This window comes from Herpailurus yagouaroundi, unplaced genomic scaffold (assembly GCF_014898765.1).
Source record: "Herpailurus yagouaroundi ecotype Mexico unplaced genomic scaffold, PumYag 203, whole genome shotgun sequence".
NCBI lineage: Eukaryota > Metazoa > Chordata > Mammalia > Carnivora > Felidae > Herpailurus > Herpailurus yagouaroundi.
The window spans coordinates 31,530,850-31,547,979 of NW_024412434.1; the positions used below are offsets into that span (position 1 = coordinate 31,530,850).

At 60.3% G+C, this 17,130-nt stretch overlaps 1 protein-coding gene and 1 long non-coding RNA gene across 3 annotated transcripts in view; one reads left to right on the forward strand and one right to left on the reverse strand.

The window, feature by feature from the left end:
- Positions 1-948: 948 nt before the first annotated feature.
- The window catches only part of LOC121014893 (ATP-dependent 6-phosphofructokinase, platelet type), a 35,070-nt gene continuing 18,888 nt past the window's right edge, over positions 949-17,130 (reverse strand). For both annotated transcript variants that reach the window (XM_040451560.1, XM_040451561.1), the window contains 11 exons: positions 13,534-13,611; positions 10,350-10,539; positions 9,253-9,418; positions 8,594-8,638; positions 8,374-8,482; positions 5,680-5,775; positions 4,457-4,549; positions 3,746-3,871; positions 1,841-1,905; positions 1,313-1,382; positions 949-1,185 (listed from right to left, as the gene is read on the reverse strand). In XM_040451560.1, coding sequence (XP_040307494.1) covers positions 964-1,185; positions 1,313-1,382; positions 1,841-1,905; positions 3,746-3,871; positions 4,457-4,549; positions 5,680-5,775; positions 8,374-8,482; positions 8,594-8,638; positions 9,253-9,418; positions 10,350-10,539; positions 13,534-13,611 — 1,260 coding nt within the window. In that variant the 3' untranslated portion in view covers positions 949-963. The remainder of the gene's footprint in view (positions 1,186-1,312; positions 1,383-1,840; positions 1,906-3,745; positions 3,872-4,456; positions 4,550-5,679; positions 5,776-8,373; positions 8,483-8,593; positions 8,639-9,252; positions 9,419-10,349; positions 10,540-13,533; positions 13,612-17,130) is intronic.
- LOC121014895 (uncharacterized) lies at positions 8,454-8,957 on the forward strand. Its single transcript, XR_005783487.1, has 2 exons — positions 8,454-8,844; positions 8,888-8,957. It is a non-coding gene; the product is annotated as an uncharacterized LOC121014895 (long non-coding RNA).

Below are 17,130 nucleotides of genomic sequence, written 5' to 3' on the forward strand. Positions count from 1 at the left end.
CTCAGCACCTCCCCCTGCAGGATCATCTCCCCCTGCCTCACCATCTCTTCCTGCCTCACCATCTCCCCCTACCTCACCATCTCACCCTGCCTCAGTACCTCCCCCCTGCATCTCCCCTGCCTCAGCACCTCCCCCTGCCTCACCATCTCCCCCTGGCTCACAGCAGAAGCCCCAGCTCATCTTCCTGGTTCTGCTCCTGCTTTTGGTCAGAGACCCTCAGCATGCACTCACACACCGCTGCTCAAAGCCGTCTGCTCCCCGCACAAGCCCAACTCTATCATCACCTACGAGCCACCTGCCCCCCGGCCGCCTGCACCTCCCGACTCTGCTGCTGCTGCGGCCGCGTCCTCCGTCTGTGGTCTGAGTTCCGTCCCCGCGGCTGACCCCTCCTCCGTGGGTCTGGGCAGCGACCACGCCCCGTGAACCATCTGTTCCCTCAACGTCCTCTCCCTCCTGAAGGTGCAACCCCGCCGAGCGAGGCTTTGCCTTGTCCCTAGCCGGATGCCCCCCGGAAGAACTCCGCGCACCGTTGTCATTAAATAACGGGGGGAACAGACGCCGCCCTGCAGGATACGCTGGGTTACGGGGTGGGGCCTGCAGCCTCCCCGCTCTCTGAGCTCCTGAGTCGTGTGACCTCGATCAAGTGAGCAAAACGGGGCTGACACGGCCACTTTGCTGCGAGACTTAAACGGGTTAACGTGCGGATCCCGTAGGATCAGGGAGTGTATACAGCAAGCACTCAAGAAGCGCCCGCTCTCTCCGGCAAGGCTTTCGTTCGGGTGCTCGCCGTTCTTGAGCACCGGGCCTGCAGCATCCCCCACGCGGACAGCCTCGGGCCAGCGTCCACGGGCCCCACGGGCGTCACTGCCGACTGTCCCCTGAGAAAACCGGGCAGTGCGTTCCTTGCCGAGCGCCACGTGGCCTCGGACGTGCGCCTCAGGGCGGATCTGGGCCCCGCGTTCGTCACATGACACGGCCCCAGGTTTCAAGCCTTGGAAGGGAGGCCCCCGTTCCCCACGATGCCCCCCGGGGACTCACCTGGCCCTTGGCGAAGCCCTCGAAGCCGTCGTAGATGGCAAACATCTTGTGCCCTTCGGAGATGCCCACGCGCACGGCCGAGCGCACGGCCGCGTTCATCCCGGCGGCGGGGGCGCCCACGTTGATGACTGCCACGTTGCAGTTGCTCTGCAAGACAGCGGAGGGCTCGCACGCGGGGGGGCTCACAGTGGTCATGCAGCCCGGGAGCCCAGGACGCCAGGGTCCGCGGGGGACACGGGGGGGCCTCACGGGAGCGACCCGCGGCGGCACCCACCTTTGGGATCTGGTCATCTGGCATCTTGATGGCAAGCCGCTTGTAGGTGTTCAGATTGCTCTCGAAGCTCCTGGAAGGAGAGGCCGCCGTCGGGGCCAAGGTCAGGGCGCGAGGGGCCGGGTCGGGGAAGGGCTTGTGCCGAAGCAGACCGTCCGCAGGGTCCTGCGCTGGGCTCTCGGGGCCGGTCACCCCACCTCCCGGGCCCTGGTGCGTCCAGTTACGTAGGAGGCACGTCGTGTCCGCGGCCAAGGAACCAGGCCTCTCACACACTCGGGTTTCTTTCTCAAGATGCCAGCCCCGTGCCACGTCCCGTCCTAACCTCGCCAAGTCCTCAGCAACCCCACCAGCCAGGACACGGACAGCAAACTGCTCCCGCCGCTCCCCATCAAGGCCTGCAGGCGGCAGAACGCTGCCCGAGGCCGGGCTCGGCCCGACTTTCTCGGCTGGGAAGGAGCACCGCCCTGGAGCACGGCTGAGCACCACTGAGGAGCGAGGGCCCCAGGAGAGCAGCGCCCTCGGGAGAGTCACCTTCCGCGGAGTCGCACGGCGTCCTTAAATCTCCTCTCGTCCATGGCCTTCTGCACGTCCTGGGTCTTCAAACCAGTCAGGAAAAGAAGAAGGAACACGTCACGACTCCGACACCGGGCCCTTCCCTCCTCGCCCTGAGCTCCGTCCGACCGTCCGGGCCGGCAGCCCGGGATCAGCGAGACTGCACCTGCGCCTGCCCGGCTGCGAGGGCCGAGCCCAGGCTGCCGTGATAAAGCAAGGCCGGGGCCACAGACCCTGAGGCCCCAGGGACAGCAGCACCGCCAGGGCGAGCTGGAGCTCGCACACGGCCTTGCGGGCAACCCCCGGTTCGGGAGGGGGGGCCTCCCGGGGACGGAGCAGGGGCGGGCGGCCCGGGGAGCACCACTCACACCGCCTCGGCCCTTCCAGCCCGAGGACCTCAGGCAAGTTATTCACGCCTCTGCACTCCATTCCCTCACCTGTTCCCTGAGAAAAATAGCCCAACTTCCAAAATTATCTGGGTTGTAGGAACGTGCGGGACCCCGGGGACAGTGCCTGACAGACACCGGGTGCACACACACACGTGCAGCCAGGCGCTCATATACACACGTGCACACACACGCAGCCATCCACACTCACACACACAGGAACACGCACACACAGTCGTGCCCACTTGCACACACAGAAACGTGCACACACAGCTGTGCATACTTGCACACATAGACACGCACACACGTGAACACACATGCAGCCGCACACACTTGCACATACAGAAACATGCACAAGCAGCCACGCGCACTTACACAGAAACATGCACACATAGCCACGCACAGGTGCACTAGCAGAAACATGCACACACATGCACACATGTACCCGCGCACACTTGCACAGAAACATGCATACACGTACACACACGTAGCCATGCACACTTGCGCGCACACACAGCCATGCACACACGGAAACACGCACACATACACAGCCGTGCGCACTTGCACACAGAAACATGCACACGCAGTTGTGCCCACTTGCACACACAAACGTGCACACACAGAAACACGCACACATGTGAACGCACGCAGCTGCACACACTTGCACATACAGAAACATGCACACTTACACAGAAACATGCACACGTAGCCACGCACAGGTGCACAGCCAGAAACATACACACAATATACACATATACACGTGTAGCCGTGCACAAACACACAGCTGTGCACACACATGCATGCACACACTGCCATGCACACTTGCACACACAGAAACATGCACACACATACACACACGTAGCCATGCACACTTGCACACACATTTATTCACTCCAAAGCCTTCTGGCAATTACGTTTCTACGGCCACTTGCAACAAGTCCAAGACCGAATTGCTTCATCACCTCTCTGCACAGGTTATAAAGTACAAACGCCTCAGAGCCACCGGAAAGGCCAAATAAAAGGACAGTAACAAACAGGCCTCGGGAAAGACAAGACACTGACAACGTCTGATGCAGCTCGCTGCCACCTCACGTGGTGCCCAATTGCCTCGAAAACCCCAGCCCGCTTTGCTGCGTGCAGGGGCCCCACCCCCGGGGCCCGAAGGAGGCTGGTGCACCCCAGGATGTCACCCCAGCTAGGCATTCCAGCGCCACGTCTCAGATGGGAATGTCCTCGGGGACAGAGGACAGGGGCGGCTGCCAACGGAGAGGCTCCGCCCCGTCCACCGCACCCCGTGAAGCCCCCCGCCCCGGATGCCTCACAGACCCGCGTCCCGACACATCTCATCTTGTTGGCAGAAACGGGTGATGTGCACACGCTCCTTCCCGACAGACGGAGCTCATCTTGGGGGAGGTTCCGCTGCGCGCTGCCTCCGTCCTGGTGTCACCGAGCCCCTGCCTCCCCCACGGGCAGCGTCCGGCGTCCCGGGCGAACTCACCATCTGCACACACTCCACCAGGGGCAGGCGGACAGCCTGGTTCCCGCTCAGCGACACCACGCAGGCCGGGGTCTCTGGGGTGGCCTGGAGAAGGGCGACCACGGCCTCCACCCCCATGCGACTGGCCTGTAAGTGACAATCGCGAAGGTCAAAGGCAAGGTCACGGGTCCGGGCAGCACGTCCACCAGCTCCGGGGAGGCGCGACCGTGAGCAGACGCACCCGTGAGCAGAGGCCTGGCCCGTGTTCAGCCGGACCCAGCGTGCCCCCGTCCCCCCGTCCCCCTGGCATGGGTCCTGATGAGCTCCTTACGGTCTATCCTATCATGTCTAACCCACCGCCAATGGGGAGATTTCGACGAGATTTCGACCCCACTACGAGGTGGCTGGTGGGGGGCCCTGAAGGGGGCTCGGAGGTGCAAAGAGCACCCAGACCAATACCCACGAGTCTGGACTGGCCTCTGCTGACCCTGGGGCCTGCATCTAGAAACCTGCATGCGTCGTCCTCCCCCTCAGCACCCCGTGTTTGGGGGTCCCCCAGCGTCTGGGTGACGGGGGGGCCGAGCGGGTCTCCAGGACGAGCCACGGGCTCTGCAGGCAGGGACGCTCTTCACCGGATGGCCACCGGATGGCTCTGTGAGCGTCGGACTTCCCGGTAACACGTTCCTTCTCGCTCCTGGGGGGAGGCGCCCCACGACGTCTATCCTCACTCACCAAAATCCTGTCAAAGGCCGAAGGAGTCCCGCCTCTCTGCACGTGTCCAAGGATGGTCACCCGCGTGTCGTACCCCAGCTGCGTGACCACAAGCTGTGGGAAACAGAGCGACACAGGACGTCATCTCGTGCTCTGTGCCGGGGCTGGGGACTCGGGAGTCCTTTCCTCGGACCTACGCGGGGGAGACTTCCGGTGTCTAAAGTTCGCTTCCTAGAGGAACGTTTAGGTGAATGGTGAGCTGAGATCAGGGCACATCGTTACTAATACCTTCTAGAAATGCAGACGTTTTCCCCCCCCAGTCACCGTAAGTCTGCACAGCTGTAAATGCAAAGCACAGCGTGGACGCCGTGGCCAGCCACGGGGTCCCCCCAGGGCGGCCCCACGTGAGCGTCGCCGGGCCGGGCTGCCATCCGCACTCACCCCTCTTACTCCTGTACCAGCAACGGGCCAGGCCAGGTGGCGCCTGTGGTCCTTTCTGCTCTCGTATCCCATGATTCAATCTCAACTTTGATTAAGCGGGAAAAGGGAAGTCTTTGATCTTATTGATTACTTCTTGTCGATAATGGCAGATAACTTTCCCAGACAGATCCCCCTGCTCTAATACTCAGCTGCACGGCTGGTCTGGGAAGGAACGAAAGGCAGGACCGAGAAACCAGGTCGCAAAGGCAGCCGATAACGTCCTTTGCCCTGATGGACAGCTTCAACCGGAGGCTGCCTGCCCGTCTGTCTGTCTCCCCTGCGTTCTGTCCAGACATGAGCCATCGCCGGCCTAACCCATCCCTCCCGTCCCGGGTCCTCGTGACAAGCCAGCGCCCTCGGGCGAGCCCTGCTGCAACAAGGCTGCCCTGGAGGCCGGACGCAGCACGGGCGTGAACCCAACAAGGCAATCTTGTTTGTGAGAACACTGGGCCCGACCCCTGTCGCTGGCGGGCAGCTGGCGCCCGGAGCCGGGACCCCCTGTCCCTGTCCCTCCCCTGCTGCGTTTCAACTGTCAGGGCGGCTCCCAAGGCCTCTGGGGATATTGAGGACAGTACGCGGGAGCCGCGGGAGTCTCCTGCCGTTAAAAGTTATGAGTCATTACCAAAACATTTTTAAACATCAGGAAGAACAAAAAATGTTTCCGTGATAATAACACAACGTTCCAAACGCGAACCCCGCCAGCCTTGTTAAAATCCCCCACTTCTAGGCTGGCGCCTGAGCATTACGAAACCAGACACACTCACCTCCTTGATTTGCTCAGAGGTAATGGGTTTATTTTGGGTGTCGATGGCACCTTCCGCCACAATGATGATATTCAGTCTTTTCTTCCGGGCACGGTTCTAGGAAACAGGACACCGAAATCGTTTTTAACAAGAGACAAACCCAGGGCCCTTTGCCCCAAACGCACTGGCCTCTTTCCAGGTAGAGATCTTCACCCAAGTTTGCACACGGCTTCACCGACTACCGCGGGCGGGTGAAGGCGCTCTGGGTGAGGGGGGTCGGGGTGGGGGGAGGCTGGTCACCCCGGACACAGGCCAGCATCCAGGTGACTCCAGGCTGGGGACCACGCTCATCTGCCATCTGGTCCCAGAAGGCGGTGAGCTCAGCCATCGGCCCCAGCAACGCGTCTATACCGCAAACCAGGCTTCTGGTCTCCTCCTGAAGCCAGAGCCTCCCACCCACTCACTGTGAACCTGGCAGGGAATTCCTGCCCCTGCAAAGGGAGCACAGAGCCCCAGTCTTGTGCAGGGGTGGGGGGAGGGGAGCACGGAGCCCCAGTCCCGTGCAGAAGGTCGGGGGGGGGGGGCGGGCCCGCACAGAGAGTACGCACGTGGGAAAGCCGCACCTGTGCAGGACCAGCCAGCCTGGCACTGAGCCCACACCTGCTGTCCCCACAGCCCCCTGGGGCGGGGGAGGAGGGGGGTGTCACCCAGCGATGTGCTGAAACCACGGTCAGCAAGGACATTGTCTACCGAGTCCCAAGTTAAAGACCCTCCCGGGGAGGCCGGGAGACGTCACACAGGCGGGCAGTCCCTCGGGGGGAGGGGGGTGTCCCAAGGACACAGGCTGTTTGCTGCGGGGTGGTTTTCCCCTCTGCTAGACAGATACTAAGCTGCCCTACCTGGAGGAACTCAGACGTGCGAAGATGTGGTCGCAAGTGATTACGACGTGTCCACGAATACGGGATTGGCCACGTGGCCACACGCCACCCACACTCACATGGGGAGGGAGGCCCCGAGCCCCGAACAGGGCACGGCAGGAGCCCTGGCTCCCCACTGGGACCCGTGCACCCACGAATCCCCCCCCCGGGTCACTAGGAGCTGAAGCATCTCCCCGCGGCACAGCAGAGGAACCTGGGGCCGGGGCCCGAGCCCGGGTCTTGCCTCGGGGCGGCCTTTCCGATTTCAAACCCAAGTAGCCAAAATCCGGCGGACGCCGTGAGGTGTGCTTCCCGGGCCCGTTTATCGGGCGGGACATTTGGGGAAATGCTCCCAGCGCCACGTTCACGCCCGGTAAAAATTCCTTGCGGATAGAATGATCAACGGTTCCACACAAGCGCGCTTAAACCACCCGCCCTCAGTCGGCCGACACCTAACGCGGGGACCCCACCACGTTCTTGTCCTTGTCCCAGCTCGCAGTGCCGTTTACAAAGTCTGAAACCCAAGGACATTTGCAGAGAAGCCCACACGGTTATGGAAACGACGGGCAAAGCTAAACACGAGCGCCCACCCCCCCAGGTAACAGCCTCACCGCTGCCCCTCTGACCCGCTGTGCGCGGCCCCAGAGCAGGCCTGCGTCTCCTCGTCCCAAAGGCCAGAACGTGGCCCGAGATGGCATGGTCCTGGGCCAGCCGGGGGCAGGGGGACCGGGGGCGGGCGGGGCCCGGCCCCCCCCCCGGGGGGGGGGGGGGGGTTGAGCCATGCAGAAGCACTGTGCTGCTCACGCAGCCAGCCATGTGTGGCCCCACGCCAACGGGCCGGCGGGGGTGCCTCCCACGTCCCCGGGTCAGAGGCGAGAAACACCGAGCGTGTCTGCTACGTCACTGGTAACGCCCGTACCTGGGACGTTGGTGGCTTCATCGGTCCCCTGCCTAAGCTTCATCTTCCTACGTGCGGGGCTCTTCCCGTCAAGGGCGCAGCGTCCGTCAGGGGTTTCTTACACTGTTTTTAGGTCAGAGGGTACTCGGTCTGTTGCCCACAGTCCTTTCTCGGAACCCGTCACGTTGAAGGTGACGGCAATGTCTTACCGCACACGTGTCCCTGCTGCACCCTCAGCCCAAGTGTCTGCTAAGTGTGACTGTCAGTGGCCTACGCCACACGCTTAAAGACATCCCCGCAGGGCAGCGGTGACACGGCAGGGAAATTCACCAGGCACGGGGACTCTGTCCTGAGAGCTGACCTCGTGTGCTTCCCCGGGGCTAATAACGCACGGCGGGAGACACGGACGACAGACGCGAGGACGGGAAAAGCCTGGTTCTGGGCGACCGGTAAACGATCCAACCGGAGGCACGCCCAGAGGGGCGGGGGCCACAAGGGGGAGCTGGGGGCTGTGACCTGGGCCGCACGGCATGTGCGGAAACGGTCAGAGCGCAGGTCTGTTCACGCTGGTAGGTGCAGGAGGAACAGGAAGCAGATTTGCTCCCCAGGTTCGACTTCTTTTACGGCCACGGCCTCTACGACCTCAAGCACCAGCGGCCGCCGTGCAGGGACAACAGAGCTCTGGGCGTTTGTCTCCCGCACTCTGCATCGCTGGGGAGCAGACGGACCCACGAGGAGCCGGCAGACCCGATGCCCTGAGCTCAACCTCGCTTCAGAGCCCCACACTTCCCACGTGTCTCCAAGTCCGTCCCCGCCGGAAATCCCACGGCTGTCACCCGTCACGGTTAGAGCGGTGTGACCGGAGCCGCTGCGAGGCACGGGAAACAGGACGCGCGTTACCTCCGAGAGCTTGACACACATCTTCTCCTGCCAGCCTTCTTCCGGGGGAGATTCTGGAAGGAACACCCAGTCTGCCCCGCAGGCCAGGGCGCTCACCAGGGCTAGGTACCTATTTGGAAAGGGCGGTGGCTTCGTAAGGCAGCGGCGGGCTCCCGCGTGGACCGGCCAAGGGGCCGGGCTGAGGGTCCTCGCCACGCAGACGGCACGTGCACATACGTACCCGCAGTGTCTCCCCATGACCTCAAGCACAAAGGTCCTCTGGTGGCTGCAAAAGACACAAGGAAACATCCACTTACCACCCCTGGGAACAGCATGAAAAGCACAGAGAGAGGCACTGTGACAGCCAAGTCAGAAGCAAAGCCTGCTTCCTGCCGATGGCAGTGCCTAAGTTCAGAGAGCGCCCACTTTCTACAAGATGCTACACCGCAGCCCAGAACGCCCACCAGGGGACCTCCCAGGGTCGGGACTGAGGTCTACACCGCAGCACAGAATGCCCACCAGCGTTGGGACTGAGGTCTACACCGCAGCACAGAACGCCCATCTCGGGACCTCCCGGGGTCAGGACTGAGGTCTACACCGCAGCCCAGAACGCCCACCAGGGGACCTCCCGGGGTCGGGACTGAGGTCCACCCCGCAGCCCAGAACGCCCACCAGGGGACCTCCCGGGGTCGGGACTGAGGTCCACACTGCAGCACAGAACGCCCACCAGGGTTGGGACTGAGGTCTACACCGCAGCACAGAACGCCCACCACGGGACCTCCCGGGCTCAGGACTGAGGTCCACACCGCAGCCCAGAACGCCCACCAGGGGACCTCCCGGGGCTGTCAGGGACATCTGCACCGCGGCCCGTCCCAGCCGGGCGCTCGCCCCCCGGCTCACCTCTGGGCGGTGGTCATGATGGCGTCCACGACCTCGATAATCCTGTGCAAGGCGGAGTCGGTGCCGATGGTCATGTCAGTGCCGCAGAAGTCGTTGTCGATGGAGCCTACCATGCCCACGACGTTGAGGTAGGCGTGCTCCTGCACCTCCTCCCTGTCGATGTCGCCTGCGTGGGACACAGACCGCAGGCCCTGAACACGGGCCGCCGCCGACCCCGCAGGCACTCGGCCAGCAAGAAGCGGGGCGTCCCGGGGAGACAAAGCCGCCACTCCGTCCCGGTTTCCCACGTGTCGTTGTGTTTTCTGAACAAGTTCAGGCTGCGCGCTGAGGGCACGGCAGCCAGCCTGCGGCCAGGAGATGCCACCAGCCGGGCACAGGGGCTCAGCGCAGAAAGGGAATGGGGAGCACGCCGCGTCCGGCTTTAGTAAAACCCGACGTCTCTCCGTCAGCGGCCTCGGGCAGGCGTCCCTCCGTGTGAGGGGGTGTCACTCGCACGGACCCGGGAGCTTCGGGACGCTGCGTGTGCTCCCGCAGATTTCTCACCGACGTGGGGGGCGGTGGTGGGGACCCGCTTCCGGGTCTCGGGAGAGAGCTGCCGAGGGGGGCGCGGGCAGGGACTCGGCGGTGACCCCCCTGTGCCGCCACAGAGCCTGCTGTGGGCCCGAGTGCAGCGGGCGGCAGGTGCCGCGGGACCCGACGGCTGCCCGCCCATCCACGGACAGACGGCGCAGACTTGGGGCCCCTGCTCCTGCCAGCTTCCCGCCCGTCAGAAGGGGCTGTCCCTTGAGGCCATGAGCTGCCGCGGGCCGCGTCGGATGCCAAGCCTCACCTCCGCATCAGCACCCTTCCAAGGTACGGGCCGCGGAACACAGAAGGTCCTCCGCTACAAGTCACCTCAAGTCTCGCAACAAGGCAGACACCGGGGGGCCCCCGGCAGAGCCGGACGCACCGGGTGGTGGACACCCGCACCCTCACCTCCAAACGCCCCGCGACCGTCAGCTGGGCGGACGCGTGAGTTCGGAGCGCTCCGAGGGGAACGGCAAATGAACGGAGGGAACAGAAAACCCCCCGGGGGACAGGCGGGCGCACAGACGTACCATTTTCGGCCAGCTCTTTGAGCAGCCCGCTCCACTCCTTCCGGAAGATGTTGGCCCCGGTGAGACTTCCGTCCCCGCCGATCACACACAGGTTGGTGATGCCCCGCTGAACCAGGTTCCCAGCGGCTTTCAGCCGACCCTCCCGGGTGCGGAAGGCCTTGCAGCGAGCGCTGCCTATGATGGTGCCTCCCTGGAAAGAAACCAGACCGCGTGTCCCTGCCTCCTCCCCGCAGGAGCTGACACGGGGCGTTACGAGCGCGTCAGTGGACACGCAGAGAACACAGGAGCCCGCAAGATAACCCAGCCGTCCCCAGGCCTGGGCTGAAGCAGGACAGTGGGGGCGGCCACGCGCCCCCATCCACCGAGCCTCCCACGGGCGGGCGCGGGCCAGCCGCCCGGGTACCAAGGCCCCCGTTCTCCTGGAGCTCCCCATGCGGGCAGAATAGAAACCTGTGAGCCAAAGAGATCTGTGTCTCAACATCTCCCCCCACTCCCCCCGCCCTCTATTAAAGGCTAAGTCGTAAGAAAACTTCAGTTGGATCACCCACATTTCCAGGAGAGACAAGTCAGGGCTCTTCACACTCGGTCTCTCAAAACTGAAAGACCCCTAGTCACGAGTTAAAAGAAAGCAGGGGCGCCTGGGGGGCTCAGTCTGTGAAGCGTCCGACTTCGGCTCAGGTCATGGTCTCCCAGGTCTGTGAGTTCGAGCCCCACGTTGGGCTCTGTGCTGACAGCTCGGAGCCTGGAGCCTGCCTCAGATTCTGTGCCTCCCCCTCTCTCTCTGCCCCACCCCTGCTCACGCTCTGTCTCTGTCTCTCAAAAATAAACATTAAAAAAAAATTAAAGAAGTAAAAAATAAATAAAAGAAAGCAGGATTTCTTTACATACATCGTGAATTCATTTATAACACCTCCATTTGCACACAATCTTTCACGTACGGGCTCAGTTCATAAGGCACAGTGCTCTGCACCCCAAGGAGCCCGTGCGACTGACGGGAAGTATGGCGGAGACAGCGGCACGGTGTGGCCCAGCAAAGGTGAGCCGGGGCGGAAGGTGCTGGGCAAGGACAAAGAGGGACTGGTCACTCTGATGTGACCGAGAGCGACTCGAGGGTCCTGGGATTGCTGACAACTGGAGGTCAAGCGGGCATAGCCCATAAACACCGAGGGGCTCGCGGGGCCTCAGGAGCTAAGCCATGACTGAGGATCGCCAACGAGTCGCCCTCCACGCCCCGCACAACCCCGCCTGGGTTCCTATCTCCCTGGGCGGTCATGGCACCAGACCGGAAATGGTCCTGTCACACGTGGGTTTGCTGCCTGGAATTCAGAAGACGCGTCCTCATTTTTTGCAAATAGCGTTCTAAGTGCTGACGGCTGTAAAAGTCCCTCCGGCCTGTTTCCGGGGAGGGCAGAGGATAGGACCTACGAGTGTGTAACCAGCCTTACAACGTACACCCGGTGATCCCCTCCCCACCGGGGGCCACGGAGATGTAACGCACCTAGAGCGTGATGTAAGTTGGGGCGCACAACGTGCTGATTTGATACATGCACGCGTTGCGAAGGGATCACCACGAGAAGGCTCACTGACCTGCTTATCCGTTCACGTTCGCTTTCTTTTGTGGTGAGAGCGTTTAATATCTACTCTCGGCAACTTTCAGCATCATATCATACAGCGTTGTTAAGAGTTTTTAAGGCCTAGGACACGATGATTCAACGCACTTCTACACTGTGAAATGATCGCCATAACCAAGTTCATTACCACCTCCATCACCTCCGTAACCTCTGTGCGCGCGCGTGTGTGTTGAGAACGAAGATCTACTCCCTTAGCAACCCTCGAGTGTACAAAACAGAATTATTAAGCATAGCCACCATGCTGTACGTTAGGTCTGGAGGTTACTCACCCCCAACCTGGGAGTCCGTGCCCTTGGACCAGCGACTCCCCGTTTCCCCCACCCCCAGCCCTGGGCGGCCACCGCTCTGCTCTGTTTCTGCGGGTTCAGCTTTTCTAGATCTCACCTGCACGTGAGACCGTACGGATGTTGTCTGGGTCTGACCCATCCCCCCTCAGCACAACACCCCGAGGTCGGCCCGTGCCGTCCCGAGTTGCGGGACTTCCTTCCTTCCTACGGTGAATACATTCCACTCACAGTCAGACACCATCTACTCCGTCCGTCCTTCTGTCGCACGAGCACCTTCAGCGAGAGTCTATCAGTCTGGTTTCCTTCTACTGAAAAACGCTCAACGTGAGCGACACGTTAACTGGTGTGGAACCACCAGTAAAGACCTGTGTTGTGAAATCCATTCTTTCCCTGCCATCCATTCTCCACCGGTTCGGGCCTTCACGGAGCGACTGTGTTTGGGGAATTCACCCGGCACGAGACATCCGGGCAGGCTCCTTTTAAGTTCCGGGTCGGCACCCGTCTTGCCCACAGCAGCACGGTCCCACGGCTGTGCACGGCCAAAGCCAGTAGCCACATCTGGCTCAGCCCGGCACAGGGAGCTGTGTTCCCACTGAAGCCCGCAGCCCTCGGAGGCCAACAGCGGGGATCGTTCCCAGGCCCGGTGACTCTCGAAAATCCAGCAGGCACCAACAAGCTGAAGCTGCCTCAACATTAATCCGGCCTTAAAAAACCAGAAACAGGGGCGCCTGGGTGGCTCAGTCGGTTGAGTGGCCGACTTCGGCTCAGGTCATGATCTCGCGGTCCGTGAGTTCGAGCCCCGCGTCGGGCTCTGTGCTGACCGCTCGGAGCCTGGAGCCTGCTTCCGATTCTGTGTCTCCCTCTCTCTGGAGCCTGCTTCCGATTCTGTGTCTCCCTCTCTCTGACCCTCCCCTGTTCATGCTCTGTCTCTCCCTGTCTCAAAAATAAATAAAATGTTAAAAAAAAATAAAAAAAAAAAACAGAAACAAACCCAAAATCCACAAGGTCCACAAGTGAACCCCAGCTATCACGCGTGAGTCTTCAGTGCAAGAATAATCCTCTGCTGGCACGATGCAAAGCATGTTAAAAAGTTTAATTAAGCCACCGATTGAGGATGTGTCCTTACCCCAGAAGTGGACGAGGACGGTAATGCCAGCCAGCACGTTAACGCGCCTCCAGCATCACCGGAGCCGAAGGACCAAAGGTTTCCAACTACCAGAGTGACTTACTTTGGAGACACAGGGAGTATGGGAAGTGAGCACGTACCACTTGCAGAATGCTGGAGACGCTTTCCCAGTTGGCTTCCACGATGTTACTGCCGCCATCAACCATGCCTTGGTAACCCTGCGGAAAGAGGGTGGACATCCTTGTAAAAAAAAAAAAAAAAAACCACACTGGGTTCAACTCTACTGAGACGTCAGATCCACCTGTACATTCTGTGAAAAAGTAAGTGCGAGGAGTGAGGAAGGACTCTGAGCCCCTAGGACCCCAGCGGTTCCGAGCAGGGCGCCACCTGTGCTGCTTCTAGGCGGCAAATGTGCACAAAAGCTTCCTCAGTCTAACCCCCAACAAATGGGAACTTCTTGCCAGACTCGTCCGGGGCCCTACGGGGACTAAGTCAGTTTGCCTGTCACCTGACAGCTCCACGCAGGCTGAAAGGGGAGATACTTCCCCTAACGCTGATCGTAATGTGACAAACTTACGTGCAAACAGTGGTGTCAATCGTTGCGCGTGCAAGAAAGCATTCCTGTCTGGGCCTCAGTTTCCCTGGGCCGCTATCCGTGCCGCTCTCGACACACACGCCGTACCGTGTTCGGCTTCTGAAAAGCACGGCTGAGGATCACCGCAGCCATCGGTCGGCCTCACCCTGTGCTTAGCTGCATCGGACTCGCCGGAGGGGGTGGTGAGCCAGCGGGGGTCAAGGCGCCCGAGGACCAGGACCTTCCGGCTCTAAGGGCATCTCGCTTTTCCCCAGAGACCGCACGAGATCGAGGAAGACAGACACACCCATTTGCGTCTTTACCGCCCGGACTCTCTCCCCAGGACATTTAACCTTAAAAAGGAACAGGCACTAACCACTTTGAAAGTTGATCATAATAGATTGTTACGGTGGATTCGTATCTCCTACCCTCGTGGAGGTCAAGAGGAAAGAAAAAAGTAAGGATTTTTTTCAAAACGAAATGGCCCACCAAGTAGGGAACCGTGTGTGAAAGTTAATCAACAGGGCAGGAGCCTTTACAGGCAATCATTGCGTGAACCTGTGCTTACCCGTCAAAAATATGTTCCCATGTGATGTAACGTACCGTGTTAATACACTGTATCGTAATAATGTATGATACACGTTAACATATTATATCGTATACCATGACATACATTACTGTTATCTTTACATCCTGAAACATCGTATTATGAAACTTATTATTTCTGTGTTATATAGCGAGAATACATACATGATGTATGTCTATAAATTATACAGAATGAACCTGCCTTCAACTGAACTCTCTTTGTTCTGTTTCACTCCAGACCACCTCTCTCTTTCCTGTTTGTCACACACATAACACCAGGCTATCAACACACACCTGTGTCTGTGTATATATTTTTACAGGCTGCATAGATACGCATTGTACGTAACACGTAATATGTTGCGTACAATATACAACCATGTACGTTTACAAAATAGCAATATAATTACAATCGTAAATATAGCAAATACATACTTTATACGTTACACAGAACATAGGTTGCATACAATGTATTATAGTCACATAATGTTTTACATTTGTGAAACTGTTTTGTTTTACATTATGTTTCACATAATGTTTTACATTTGTGAAAATGTTTTACATTATAGTATGCGAACATCTAAATACACATACACCCATGCACGTGTCACAGTCTGGTGTTCTGTGTGACAAACAGCAGAGGGACAAATGGAATGGACTAAAGTGGGGCAGAGGAGCCGTGAGCAGATTCGCCTTGGAGCTGGCGGGCCTCCCCACGCCTCCTGTACTGAGGACGTGACCCCCGGGCTCAGGCTCCCCACAGCCCCCCAGAACAGGCCGTCTTCGTGGGGCAGCGACAAAGCCTACCGGGTGTGCGTTTTTAGCCCCGTCCATGTAACGTATGGGGCCGCCGAGGACGTCTGTGGAGGGTGACGTGGGCCAGGCCCGGCCCCTGGAAGGGGGGCTCCCGAGAGGTGGGAGTTGTGCTGCGCCAGCTGTGAGTCACCAACCACACACGCTGCCCCGGGACCAATGCAGAGGCAGGCCTCCCTGCTTCTAAGGGACTCCCAGGGACAGTGAGCAGCGTGTTACAAACAGGTAGAGAGACGGGTAGCCGGACAGTAGACAGACGACAGACAGACAGACAGACAGAGAGCAGGGAGAGGACGCAGAGGGAGGGAGCCTCCGGCCTCAGGACTGCCTGTCACCAAGCCCTGCCAAGTAACTCCCCAGTTTCTGCTAAGAACTAACGCCCCCACCCCCCCGTCACTCTGCACGCACCACACGCCGTGCCATTCCTCGGATACGGGAACAGCACTCAGCGTCCGTGGCGGTGCCGGCTTTCCGAGCTCCGTTCTCTGAAGCCTGGGACGCAGGGACACAGCACGTGTCACCGGACACAGGCCTGCGCTGAACTGGACCCAGCGCACAGCACGATGCTTCAGCCCCAAACCCGCGCGGGCCTGACGACGACAGAAAACATCTTGAACGAGGCCAGAAAGGCAGGTGAAGACCAGGGCCGTCCCGCGCACGGCAGGGTGACGCGCGCCACCCCCTCGGCAACACCCAGAAAGCCAACACGCCGCTCCCCGGCTCCGACGGCCGCCAGAGTTAATTCCGGCACCCTCCGTCCTGAGGTCACCGAGGACACCCAGGGGAAGGGGCCGCCCCGGGCGCCCCAGTGCCGGCGAGGACGCGGAGGCCGGGGCAGTGTCCCCAGCTTGTCGAGGGCCGTCTCCGCTGCACCTGGCCGGCGGCTCGGTCCCCTGGACGGTTCGGGCAACTCGCGGGCCCCGCACGGCATTCCACAGCTTCCGCCCCCAGGCGCCTCTGTGGGGAATGCAAATTTCCCTCTGCCTGTATCCTCACCACCGCCCCGTCCTTGAACGCTGACTCAACAAAAACATTTCCGAATCCCTTTGCTCCTGGAGCAGGAACGTGGGAAATCCTCCTAGAAAACATGACACACATTTGGAAAGGCAGAATAGCCTCCCAAGATGGTTTATTTCCCGCGGCGCGGCTGTCTACGGGAAAGGAAGCACCCGTGGGCCGGGCCGCAGGAAGTGACTGGCAGGGGCCGGGGGCTCGGGCACATCTGAGTGCAGTTTTAAGCCGTCCTTCGCTTCCCAGGAAGACGTGACTAAATCAAGAAGGCCGGTTTTACACAAACGTACCATAATTTACAAGCTCGGACGAGCTGTTTTCCACTGAAGCCTCTTTGGAGGTTTGAATGCCTATTCCAATACAGCCAAGAGCCCAAAATATTTTCTGCCATCCTCTTTGGAGTCTGACTTCAGAGCGAGTTCCATGACTCACACGGGAGTAAAGGCAGGCAAAAGCTGGAAGGACTGCACTGAGTTTCTACCCCAGAGTAACGCTCCCCGCCTGGCTGGCCCTCGTCTGCACGGTGTTGAGCCAGAGAGAGACCCTTCGCGGCCGCACCAAGTGTGACGGCCTGTGGAGGCTTCAAGCGGCACCTCTTGGTGACGTCCCCAAACGCGCCCCAGACTCTGAAGTCAGCTTGACCCCCTTGGAACCGTCCTGAGCAATGTCCAGGGAGGCCTGGGGGCCCAGTCCGTCCCCAGGACCCCGTGCTGCCTTCAGAGGTCACTCTGACCTGCATTTTTAGGCACCTGTTAAA